Here is a 12396-nt window from a genome sequence, read left to right on the forward strand (position 1 = left end):
AGCTTCTGGTAGCACCTCTTCAAATATTTGTGGTACTGTGGCAGCTAAGCCACAACATAAACCTGCTGCAGCTCTTAAAGCACTGGCCAGTGAATGAGGGCTTTATTTCAGAAACTGCCTCTAAAATTACTGCACGTCTGATTGCTTTTACTGTGTGTTCAACCGTTGGTGACAGACTTGTTTGCTGGCCCTCCTCTGAGTGCATATTAACGTTGGTGTGTGAGACAGTACTGCTTCACCAGCGAACAGGAAAAGAAGAGAGTGAAGGTCTTGGCCCTGCATCTGGACGTGACACATTCCCAGGTTTGCTAAGGGGACCATGGACAGCCTTACCCAAGGACAGGAACTAGCCTTGCACCTAGAAGAGGCAAGTGGTTTTCCATACTGCCTCAGCACTTCATTAGCACGAATGAGTCAGAATGAACTTCAGATGTTTAATTGCAACTGCCTCTGCTCTGCCTTTGCCAACTGCAGACCACATTGACACAGGTGTATGCAAACTCTAGTTTTTTTTCTTGGTGGTTTCGCTGGAAGATCTCCGAACCTCTACATGTTGTCTGTATCATGCTAAGCGTTAAGCAGTCACCCCAGACTCTGAAGTAGCAGCTGTCACAGCATCATCCTTAGTTACATGATTGGTTCATTGCTATTTTGCTGCTTTTATCAGGCATGTATTTAACATGAAGAACATAATCCTTCCAGCAAATGTCAGTGCAGAGTACAGCTGTACACTTTGAAGAGCTTTATCTACTATGTTCACATGCTGTTAGTTTATATTCTGCTTTCCATCACTGCTTCCTTGACGTTTCCCTGGAGATAAGGGAACTGTTGCCTGGAATATTCTGAGTTGTTTCTCATGCCATTTTATAATGGAGGGTGAAACAGAAATCAGCTGATGCCATTAAATGGCATATGGTGGCTGAGGGTGCTCCGAAATGAAGTTCTCAATAGATTCAGTAGGGCAGTGGCTTTAGTAGGCAGCAATAAGCAAGACTCTCAGCTTACCTTTCATTTTAAATCTGCAAATCCTACTAACAATCCCAGAATAAGACACTTCAGTGGTTTTCTTCCTCAAGTTTCCAATATTCTTTCATTCACGTATCTATCTCTGTTGTTCATCTTGTTCCTGGAACTTCTGCCTTTCTTTGTGCCAGCTGCCAGCTATCACCTCTCTCCCCTCAAACACCAACACGTCTGTGTTTTTTTTACTCAGGCTTGTCTTTCCATAGCTTCCCTGCCAGCATACCCAGATCACTCTGTAGAGCCCCATTCTTTCCATGGAAATAACATTTCAAGCCTGCAGTGTAATATGGCGAGTCAGGCTTTTGCTTAAGGACTATTTCATAGAATTGTTTGAGTTGTAAGGGGCCCTTAAAGTGCCATCTGGTCCAACACCCCTGCAATGAACAGGAACATCTACATCAGGGTGTTCAGATCTGCATCCATCCTGACCTTGAGTGTCCCCAGGGACAGGGCAGCCACCACCTCTCTGGGCAACTTGTGCCAGAGCTTTTTTCTTTCTTTTTTTTCTTGATCCTGTTTGCTCAGCTTGGGGTTTGTCCAGCTTTCCATGGCTGCTTTTTGTTTGATGCTGTCACTATGATCTGCTAGAGAGATAGAGCCTGTGGCTTTGCTCTCTGACTTGCTTTTAGCTGGCTCAGCAAGGAGCTGTAGGTGGGCAGGCATTCAAAACACAGGTGATAGCTTATTGCTGTTTTGTAACATCTCATTAGCTGGCTTAGGTGTAACAGAGGCTCTTGCTGCTAGCAGTAGGTGTGAGTGACCTGGCTGGAGGCAGGCACAGTTGTACTGATGTTGCTGGAGAGCAGGGTACAACTGCTACAAGCAGACATATAGCTGAGCTTGTTTGATGCCTTTGGCTACTTATGACCAGCCATGAATAGCTGCGCCTGCATTAGTCATGCTGCAGTGGCCTGGAAGATGTTGATAATAGTTTGGGTGCTTCAGGCTTGCTGAAGGCTTTAGGCAGAACCCAGAGTAAAAACCAAATGGCTGACTAACAACACAACCTACCCTCTACATGCTGTCCTCCAGTCTTGGAAATGGTAGGGGCTGCAGCAGCACGTCAGCAGCCCTCGGCACTTTTCTTTATACAGCTGTGCCTCTGCCACCCTTTGGTGGAACCTGGGGATAGGGCAGTGGTGCTCAGTGCCCCTGTGCCTGAGTGAGGCATGCACTAAGGTATTACTTCTATCAGAGCTGAAGCCAAAGCCCAGCAGCTGTGTGTGCTGCAGTGACACAGCTGGGCAGCACTCATCAAAGTTTACAAAACCAGGTAACTTCATGGTGAAAATGCAGCTGCTGGGCGAGTTCTGCAGAACCTTAGTGAGGTGTGTGCACGAGGATGGGTATTGTATGATCTGGTGGGGGAAGAGGAAATGAGGTCTTGGGAGTGGGGTGCCCAAAGCCAGCAATGCAGTGGTGCTGGAGTAGAGCTGGGGGGAAGCCTTCTCTACCTTCTTTGCAAGGATGATCTTGGTGAAGGTCATCTGCTCTCAGGTGATCTTTATCCAGCTGCACAAACACTAGATACTACATTAAAATGAGGGTGAGGTAGGAACAAGCAGTAAAAGACCTGCTTATGAAACGAGTCTCCAATGCGCACAAGGATTAAGCGTATCTGATAAGGTCATTGTTTTTTTTTTCCCTTTGAAGAAGAAATGTGTGTACGTGACCCACAGGAGTTTCTGAAGGCCAACTGCAACTGTATTTCTGGCTTCAGGGTTAGCTGCCATTTCCACTTCACTGTGGCCATGCCATAACCAAATGCCTCTTCTCTAGCTGTAGTTCTGACATTGTGACTGAGCAAACAAGATACTTGAAGAAATTAAGCTATCCATCAACAGAAAACCTTGTAACTCTTAGCCCAAGGTGCTAAGAAAAATATGTTGTGGGAAAACCAAGCACATAAACAAAACTTACAGAGAAAATGTGTGTTTCACAAGAATGCTCTGATAATATACCGTCTATGCCTCTAACAGGTATTTAAGCTACCAGAGCTTTAGCTGTCTGCTGCAGATATATATCAGTCAAACTCAGGAAAGTTAAGAAAATTAACGAAATTTTATTGGCAAAAATCAAGTTGAATGTGACCTAAGTAATTAAATGGAAGTCAGCCTCAGTTTAGCTTATCAAAATACTTCAGTTTTCCAGCTGGATCTGGAATTATCTGCACAAGAAAGAAAATGAAAACATTAGTCTAAAAATAAAACTTTACAAGTGCAAGAACTTGTGAATCCAGAACAGTACAATGGTTCAAAATATCACAGAAAGCTTGATTGAAAGGGACCTTAAAGATTGCTCAGACCAGAGACCTGTGGCTTGCGTAAGGACATTTTCCCCTAGATCAGGTTGTCCAAAGCCCCAACCAGCCTGGCCATGAGTGCCTCCAGAGATGAGACATCTCAGTTCAGCCTGTTCCAGTGCTTCACTACCCTGAGTAAAGAATTTCTTCCTAATGTCTAATCTAAATCTCCCCTCTTCTAGTTTTAAACCATTCCCCTTTGTCTTGTCACTACATCCTGTTGTAAGAAGCCTGTCCAGCTTTCCTGTAAGCCTTCTTTTGTAGTGGAAGGCCACATTGAGGTTTCCTTGGAGCTTTCTCTTCTCCAGGCTGAACAAGCCTAGTTTCCTCAACCCATCACCCTAGGAGATATACTCAAGCCCTCTGATCATCTGTGTGATCTCCTCTGGACTTGCTTTGATACAGCCCAGGATATACTGGCTTTCTGGACTACAAATGCACAATGCCACTTATGTTTTTATCAACAAATAACCCCCAAATCCTTCTCTTACTCTATCCTCTGCCCAGACTGTATCTGTGCTTGGGATTGTCCATGTGCATGTGCACTTGGCCTTGCTGAGCTGCACAAGATTCATGTGGGCCTCAAACCTATCAAGGTCCCTCTGGCTGGCCTTTCCCTCCAGGGTCATGACCACACTACGCACGTTCGTGTCATCAGCAAACTTGCTGAGGGTGCACTCAGTCCCACTGTGCATCAAGCTGTTGACTGCAACTCTATGAGTGTGATCATCCAGGCAGTTCCTTATCCATCAAACCCATTTATCTCAAACTCAAAGACAAGCACATTGTGTGAGACAGTACCAGATGCTCTGCACAAGCCCAGGTAGATGACATCAGCTTCTCTTCCCTTATCCACCAATACTGTAACCCCACCACAGAAAGCCAAATTTTTCAGGCATTATTTGCCCTTGGTGAAGCCATGCTGATTGTCACTGATCACCTCCTTGTTTTCCATGTGTCTTATCACAGCTTCCAGGAAGATCTACTCCATGATCTTTCTGGCCACAGAGGGGAGACTGACTGCTCTATACTTCCCTGTCTTCCTTCTTTTCCATTCTTAAGGACAAGAGATATGTTTCCTCTTTTTCAGACAGTGGGAACTGCACCAGACTGCCACATCATCTCAAGTAGGTTGCAAAGCAGCTTGGCAACTTCATCAGCCAGTTCCTTTAGGACCCGCAGATGCATCTCATCAGGATGCAAAGCCAACCCACAAACAACAGCTGAAGAGTAGTTTATCATTTGGCCTGATAATAGATTACTTTTCATCGCTAAATATACTTAAAGGGAGTAACAAAACCAGTTATTAATTGGGGAAGAGAGAGTGCAGCCTACCAATGGAAGAGTTCTGGCAGTTGAAAGCAAATACCTTTATGCTCCTTGCCCCAGAAGCAAGATAATTTTAATCAACTAGTTGCTACAATCAAGTGCCTTAGAATTTACTTACAGTTCTTCCCTTGGCCACCACACTCTCATGGTTTCCTCTGGTTTGATCTAATTAAATCAAACACATTTACAAGGCATGGCTACATCTTCGAGAAAGCATCTGAACTACCCTGCTATTTAAATTATCTGCATATTTTGCAGAGAGGAGGAAGTCACCTGCTTACATTAAAGTTTAAACTAGTACTACCGGACCTATTCTCAGCATTCTGATGGGTTTTCAGGATGCTGGCTGCAAACAGGTGACTCATGGACTGCAGTCATCAAGGACGATTTTCACACGCAGTAAAGAAACGTTCCGCTGTTTTTAATCTCAGTTAAAATTGTCACTACTCTCCATATTTACAGGGTACTGGGACCTGCTTCTGGTTGAGACAGCTCTTAAACAACAGTGCTCGGTCATCACTGAATGGTTTAAAAGAAAGCCACATTCTCAAATTAACAACAGTGATCTCATCTGACCTAAGCAGCTCAGACCTCTAGTAAAAGCTTCATTATCCTGCTGAAGCTTGATCCAAGCCCAGAGAACACAAACAAGTTCAATGGGTGTTTATCTGAACACAAGCTCTTCTGCTTGTGTTAACATGTGGGTGAGTATCAACAAACACTCAAGAGCTTTTGTGTAGCAAAGCAGTGCTCTCTGCTGGAGATGCGATAGTGGCACACTGTCTCTACCAGATTCTAAAGCAGCTTGTGAACTTGCAACCTTCTTCATGGGAGTGCCTAAGATCCACTGCGAGATTCCACAGAACAAGGATTTATATGGCCATGTCACTGAGAAGGCAGGACAGAATCAATCTAATCCTTAACCTTTCAACTTCCACTCAAGCTTTAACTACAATAATGTGAACCGACTCCTCTCATCTTCAGAGTTGTAAAGATTCTGGATTTGACTTTAGAGGAAGTTATCTCGGTGTTTTCTAACAGGATATGCAATTAAATATGAACAGCGACTTACCGTTTCACTGCCAGGTTTCCAACCAGCAGGGCAAACTGGAGGAAAAAGACAAAAAAGAGACAAAGCTTGTAAAAGTACTTTTACACACACTTCCTTCCCTGAATTTCCCTCATGTTCCCTTCCTGAACTTGAAGTAAAACACCACTGACACATCAGAAATAACTATCTACAACTAACTGACATGCAGTCTTCTTTATACATGGGATGGTGTCAGTAGCACAGTTCATAACTGATACCAAGTAGCACTTTTGTTAACTGAAAACTGCCCCTCTCTGGGCAGTAGCTTGGTTTAATCTGTGACTACAGACCTATCTACCTTTCTTTAAAGTGGAGCAATGGGATGACAGCACACGGGTAACGTGCAGTGCGACCAAAAGCTATGAACAGTTGTACACTCCAGATTCCATCCTGTTGTGATGCTTCAGCCACTGACGTTATGCCTTATTACGCAGATACAGATACATTAATTAGAATATTTTAAAAACAACACGACAAGTTCATCCTATGCATGAAGTGCAGTGAGGGAATATAGCCGTATTTGAGACAGTTACAATGAGCCAGTGAAACATTATTTGCCAGTGGAAAATTATCACGTAGTGCTTATAAAGAATACAGCAATGGCAGCACAACCTTCACAGCATAACTGTGTTTCTTGACAGTTACTTGTCACACATCACCCACAAATGACACAGCTACATGAAGTGCTGCTACATGAAGAGCCCTGTCCAGCTAGAGATCACTGTAGCAGAACCATCAAACCACTTCATTCACTTGATAAGGCTAATCTCTAATGCTACTGAGTACTCTTCTTCCAAAAGCATCTATAAATACAACTTCTTCCAGTCTAAGTCAAACAATCTTCAATATGAAAGCATTTAAAAGAGCACCTTCTCCATGTTTGTCTGTGTATTGGAATGCTTGTACCAAACGAAGCGTTTCATCCACTGATCTCCCCACGGGAAGGTCGTTCATGGTGATCTGTCGAAGGATTCTCTTATCGTCAATTATGAAAAGGCCCCTGTAACAAATGACTTCTGTTTTTTAATGAAACAAAACCGACTGCCTCATTGTGTTCATCTCTGCAAGGACTATACAATACCTACCTCCTTAGGATACTACTAACACACTGGGCTACGGGATGAGATGAGGGCAAGTTAAAAACAGCAAGGAAAATACACTTCTGTGCAGAACATACAAGTAAGCGACGGCAAGCCCAACCAGGGGATAATGCAGATGCTATGGCATCAGGTGGATCCCAGAGGTTCACAAAAGACCTGTCTCTTGGGGCTGCTAGCTACCAGCATTCTTGACTCCAGTTGAACTTGGGAAGTCCCTGACTAACAACCATTCAGGGGAATTCTCTCCACATGCTTGCCTTGCCCTCACATCTGCTGGCTGTAATGCAGGGTTATCAACCATGCTCTCTGTTCTGATTCCTTATGGCTTGTCTTTGTACGTTCTTATTTTGTCTCCGGGTATGAATTCGCAAGCAAAAACTGCTCTTGCTTTGCAACAGTACCACATTTTGGTTCTATGTAGTTTGTCAAAGGAGTACACCAACATCTACGGCAGGTTATTATGACCCCAATCAGACTTCTTATTACTTGTGTGTTTTCAAGCAGTAAAGGAAGACTTCATATAAAAGTTCCTTAGCACATACTACTTTCTTTAAGGATAAATAAGTGGCATGATCTGTTGTTAGAACATTTAAACTGTTTACATGAGAAGGGAAGATCTCTTGTAAGTCCATAGTGCAGGCTTGCTAACATGCCACAAAGAAGAGCTCAGAGTGCTAGCAATGTTAGATGAGACGTGCTAGTTTGTACAAAATAATGTGAGCCACCTCAATATTAATGTACAGAGCTCAATGGACCACATAAAAGAGAGATGTCAGTGTATCTTCAGATACGAAGTAGCAAGCACTAGTTCATCAAGACAAAATGAACAGTAACCAAGTGGAATACCTAAGTGTGTGTCCTTGATCTTCCAGATATACACCATAGTCCTTGGAAATCTGGTGCGTTAAATCTGATAGAAGTGGAATCTTCATCGGTCCGAGTCCTCCTTGTTTTCGAGGAGTATTAATCCTTTGAAAGAAACAGGATACAAATGTATTATTCACAATGATTTATTTCTCTACACAAAATTAGAAGCCAAAAGCCATTAGAGCACTGACAGAAGAATTCAGTGCAAGTGATGTTTTTTTGTTCTGCACGCCAGGAAATTGAACGCTATCTCTGGTTCCAGCGACGTGTACGGCAGCTCTTCTGCAGCGTTTGGCCACGTCGATTAACAGTGGCCTCCTTCTTGTCAGCCATGTTTGCTTTATACTATTGTGCCCAACTGGGAGAGCGTACCTCATTTTAATAGACATTGGCATCTGTATCTCATTTTTAGTATTTGAGGAATTCGGGACTGGGACAGGATATATTTCAAGCAATGCACATTAAAACGAGCTTCAAAGATGAAGATATTTTCACACAAGAGAGTTAACAGAGTTTTATCACTGAAAAATAATTCTACCATTTGTGTCAATAACGTCATGCCGTTACACATTATGATACACCTACACAATCTATAAATCCAGGGATACAGCTCCTCAGCTCAGATGGGCCCATGAATAAGCTTTAGCAAAAGCCAAGGATAAGATACATACCACGCTAAGTGAGTGAACTTGGAGTCCACGGAACATGCCACTACTTCCGTATTTATTGCTCTGAACTCCTCAATTCTGTCACTGAAGGCGATTATCTCGGTTGGACATACGAACGTGCTAGAGAATTTTAAACAAAACAAAGTCATATTTTCACGAAACACTCAGTAAGCTCTCTGTTTAACATACCAATAAGCAGCCTCATCAAAGCACTTACATTTCCATGTAAGATAATGGAAAAACAGTGGATTTATCAGAAATTATTTCAGCTTCCACGTATTTTTTCCTGCTTCTTCAAGTATTTACCACAACACTGCCTGCAAGTTTCGCAGTCTGATCCTAGCCTGGTTCCAAATGCTTTACTGCTGAAGGTTCTAAACCTACAGTTAATTTGCAGTCTAGATACAAATGTTTTTACAGACTTTCTGAATACTAATTGGTTGCATTTAAGCACAACATGCCAAGTTTTTCCATGAGATCATACTGGTAATTTCTTGTTCAATGGAAAACACCATCCCTCAGCACCCTACATATACTCTGCAAAACACAGATGGGATGCTGTCCTCTGTTTGCAGCAGTGATGTACAGCAGAATATGGGATGCTGAGGTTGCCCTATTGGTTACAAGAGACTGTAGATTAGCCTTTTAAATTGAAGCACAAATCAGCAGACACACCTAGTACAAGCATCGTGCTTTAATTTTACCACTGCATGATGATAATACGAAGGCAAAGAAAGCATTTTCTTCTATTGCTCTCTTTTTCTACCCCAAAACTAAACAAAAATATAAGAGAAAAATGGGGGAATTAGGTGTTTTGTGTAGGTGAACTCAGTGTTGCTTTTTCTACTCGTGTCATACTTACAAGTCAAGAGGATAGAAGAAGAAGACAAGATATTTTCCTTCATAATCTGTTAGTTTCAGCTCTTTAAACTCTCCATTAATGACCGCTGTTCCTTCCCAGTAAGGCGCTGGCTTCGAGACTGAAATACAAAGGACATTCAAATTAAAATCAGAGCATGAAGCATGTGTTCAAAGCAAGCTGCTCCTTAGCTCACACACAAGGACAACTGTTGTCCTTTTGCTTGAAAAACAACCTACTGCACATAATCACAAAATCAACCTTTCTTACTACTTTGCAGAGGTCAAAGCTGGTAACAGAACAGTGAACGCATGGAAAACAGCTAATCACAGAACTGCAGGGCTTTGCAAGGGACTTCAAGAGGTCACTGCGTCCAGCCCAATTTGTGCTTACACAGGAGTTTCTCAAATCACTGGTGATCAAGGCCGCACAAGCGTTATCTCTTCATAGTTCACAAGCCACAAGTCTCCTATCAGCTTATAATAGAACATCTGTTAAACCGAAGGAGAAACTGGTTTAGATTTCAGGAAATCACACTATTTATCCTGAATAACTGCTACAAAAAAAAAAAGAAGTGCAAGATGGTTCAAATTCACCCTGTAGGCAGGAAAACCTGTTTGCGATTCAAGTTCAGGTGAGAACTCATACTACTGCAAACACCTCAAAATGGGGTATTTATTAGCCAAATTACAGCTCCTGTGCAGACTGTATGTTGAAGCCAGCTGATGTGAATACACCTGTCATGTCCAGGATGTTGATACACTGCCCCAGGAAATTATTATGCTGTTGAGATAAAGATATATATAGAATCTTAATTATTATCCAGATGATGACTGTACCGTTAAGCTTATAAGACCCACGGCTACAGAATTCAGCTGGTGAGGGGCTGGTAACAGGGACTGCCCCAGACACGGGGCCTATAAGTGTTGGAACGGCCTCTGTCAGTCTCACCTTGTGTAAGTTACAGGGGATGCAGTAATGCAAGCCCGAGTTACTCAGAGCAGTCCCAGAGCCCTCCAAATGCCTTACTTCACTGCATTACAAAGGGAAAAGAACACAGTTCTTATGCATCTCGACTGCTCGTCCGTTCTCATTGCATCTGCTGAGGAACGCTTAAGATGGAAGCAGCGTCCTGCTCCGCTGCAGGGGAACGACGTAACAGCGTGAGCTCTCACGGCAAAGATCGTTCCCAGCGGCTGTCTGTGCGCTCCCCGTTCCATCGGAGGAGGCTCTCCCAGCCCACGTGCCGCTCCAAGAGGTCGCGGCCGCGGAATGCCGGGCAGAGGCACAGAGGCGGGCGGCCAACCAAACCCCGCACCGACTGCGGGCACTCCAATCACCGCCCGCTTGGCTGCGGCAGGGCTGACGTGGAACGACACGGCGAGGCGGCCATTCGGTATTTCTAACCCGAACCAGAGCACAAAAGATTCCCGTCCCGTCCTGTCCCGTCCCGCCCCGCGCTCTCGGCCTGACGTGGCCGCGCCGCCGCACCACCCGGCCCCGGCCGCCCCCAGCCCCGCACCCCGTCCCGGAGCATCTCCTTCCCACCCGCCCGTCCGCCCCGCACCTACTCTTGGCCTGGCTGAGGTGCAGCGAGTGGTCGGTGACGGGCACGCGGGCCGCCTCTCCGGGGTAGACCTGTCCGCCCGCGTAGTAGTGGCACTGCTCGTCCCCGCGCTGCCGCTGCGACCGCGGCTCCTCCGCCTCCGCCCCCGTCGCTCCGTGCAGCAGCAAGGCCAACAGCAGAGCGCGGCTCCCCGCCCGCGGCCCCCGCCGAGCCGCCTCCATGGCCCGCAGAACGACTGCACGTCCCCGCCGCGCGGCGCGGAGGGGCGGTAGCGGGGAGGAGCTTGGCCGCCCTCCGGCGCGGGCAGGGCCCCGTCATCGCCTCACGGCGCTGCGCCGCCAGGGGGAGCGGCTCCGCCCCGCTGTAGGATCGCGGGGTCTGTGGGTCTGTCTTGACACCACGGATCACTTGACAGCATCCTCTGGAGAACCTGGTAAGAGAGGTTCTTACAAGGGAACACCTGTATCACATCCATCTCGACTTATGATCTGTGATAGATGCACCTCCAGGTGTCCCCTCATCCTGTGTTTTCACAGTGAGTTGATGACATCCGGCACCTGATGATATCTCCTAAAATGTTGGAAGCAGGATAAAATTCAAGTCGTTAAATGGGTGGACAAAACCCATTTGCTCATGCACAGTGTTAGACACTCTGGCCCCAGTGGAAAAAAAGCAGTTAAAGAATCTTTGTACTCCCATCCATCTTGAGTTCAAGTGTACCTTGTGGTTAACGTTGCTAAAATGTAGTGGTGATTGATAGAACACTATCTTATGTGATCCAGCTCTAGTAGTACTGAATTTAACACCAAGCCTTCCTAAACGTCCCTGCTTGTAAGGAAGGTGACAGCTATGGCCTCCACGCACGCACAGAGAAAGTTATTTCAGTTGCGCTGCTCTTCTCAGAAAAAAATTATAGATTAAATCAGTGATGAAATCCAAATACATATCCTTCAGTGTTCAAATGGAGAACACTGAATTGAGGGTGGTGACACACTGGCACAGGTTGCCCAAGGAGGCTGTGGATGCCCCATCCCTGGAGGCATTCAAGGCCAGGCTGGATGTGGCTCTGGGTGGCTTGGGCTGATGGTTGGCAACCCCGCACATAGCAGGGGGTTGAAACCAGATGATCTTTGGGGTCCTTTTCAACCCAGGTTATTCTGTGATTGTACGATAACACAGACACCCTTCTCTCTTTGTCCAACAATTGACCCAAAGATTGATTTTTTTTTATGTTTGAATTGCTGAAATTAGTTATGCTGTTAACATGAAATAATAGAGACACCATGCTACATTGATCGCTGTGCTGAATATCATCCATTGGTGCAGTTCTGAAGTAGGAAGGGTTTACCATGTGTGAAGTGAAAGCTTGCTTATAAATCCTTCCCTTTATCGTACGCATGAAAGGCTGTGTTACTGCAAGCCATGCCACAGTTGGGCCCTCAGTTATGATTCATTTTGAGTTATGGAATCATGGAATGGCTTGGGTTGGAAGGGACCTTAAAGCCCATCTAATTCTAACTCCATAGCTGAGATCAGGCTGCCCAGGACCCCATCCAACCTGGCTTTGAATGCTTCTAGGGATGGGGCATCC

At 45.1% G+C, this 12396-nt stretch overlaps 1 protein-coding gene across 2 annotated transcripts; it reads right to left on the reverse strand.

Annotated features, from left to right (window-relative positions):
* Nucleotides 1-3065: 3065 nt before the first annotated feature.
* Nucleotides 3066-11068, reverse strand: PRDX4 (peroxiredoxin 4). 2 transcript variants are annotated; one of them, XM_072336830.1, is made up of 7 exons: nucleotides 10810-11067; nucleotides 9242-9359; nucleotides 8383-8499; nucleotides 7691-7813; nucleotides 6614-6744; nucleotides 5727-5761; nucleotides 3066-3190 (listed from the first exon to the last, which is right to left on the reverse strand). In XM_072336830.1, exons 1-7 carry the CDS (start codon nucleotides 11024-11026, stop codon nucleotides 3140-3142), a joined length of 792 nt encoding a protein of 263 aa, XP_072192931.1. In that variant the 5' UTR covers nucleotides 11027-11067; the 3' UTR covers nucleotides 3066-3139. The 2 variants fall into 2 exon arrangements, with proteins under 2 accessions (XP_072192931.1, XP_072192922.1); XM_072336821.1 differs by lacking the exon at nucleotides 3066-3190 and having other exon boundaries at nucleotides 5572-5761; nucleotides 10810-11068.
* Between the last annotated feature and the right edge of the window lie 1328 nt (nucleotides 11069-12396).

The sequence above is a fragment of the Excalfactoria chinensis genome, chromosome 1 (genome assembly GCF_039878825.1).
Source record: "Excalfactoria chinensis isolate bCotChi1 chromosome 1, bCotChi1.hap2, whole genome shotgun sequence".
NCBI lineage: Eukaryota > Metazoa > Chordata > Aves > Galliformes > Phasianidae > Excalfactoria > Excalfactoria chinensis.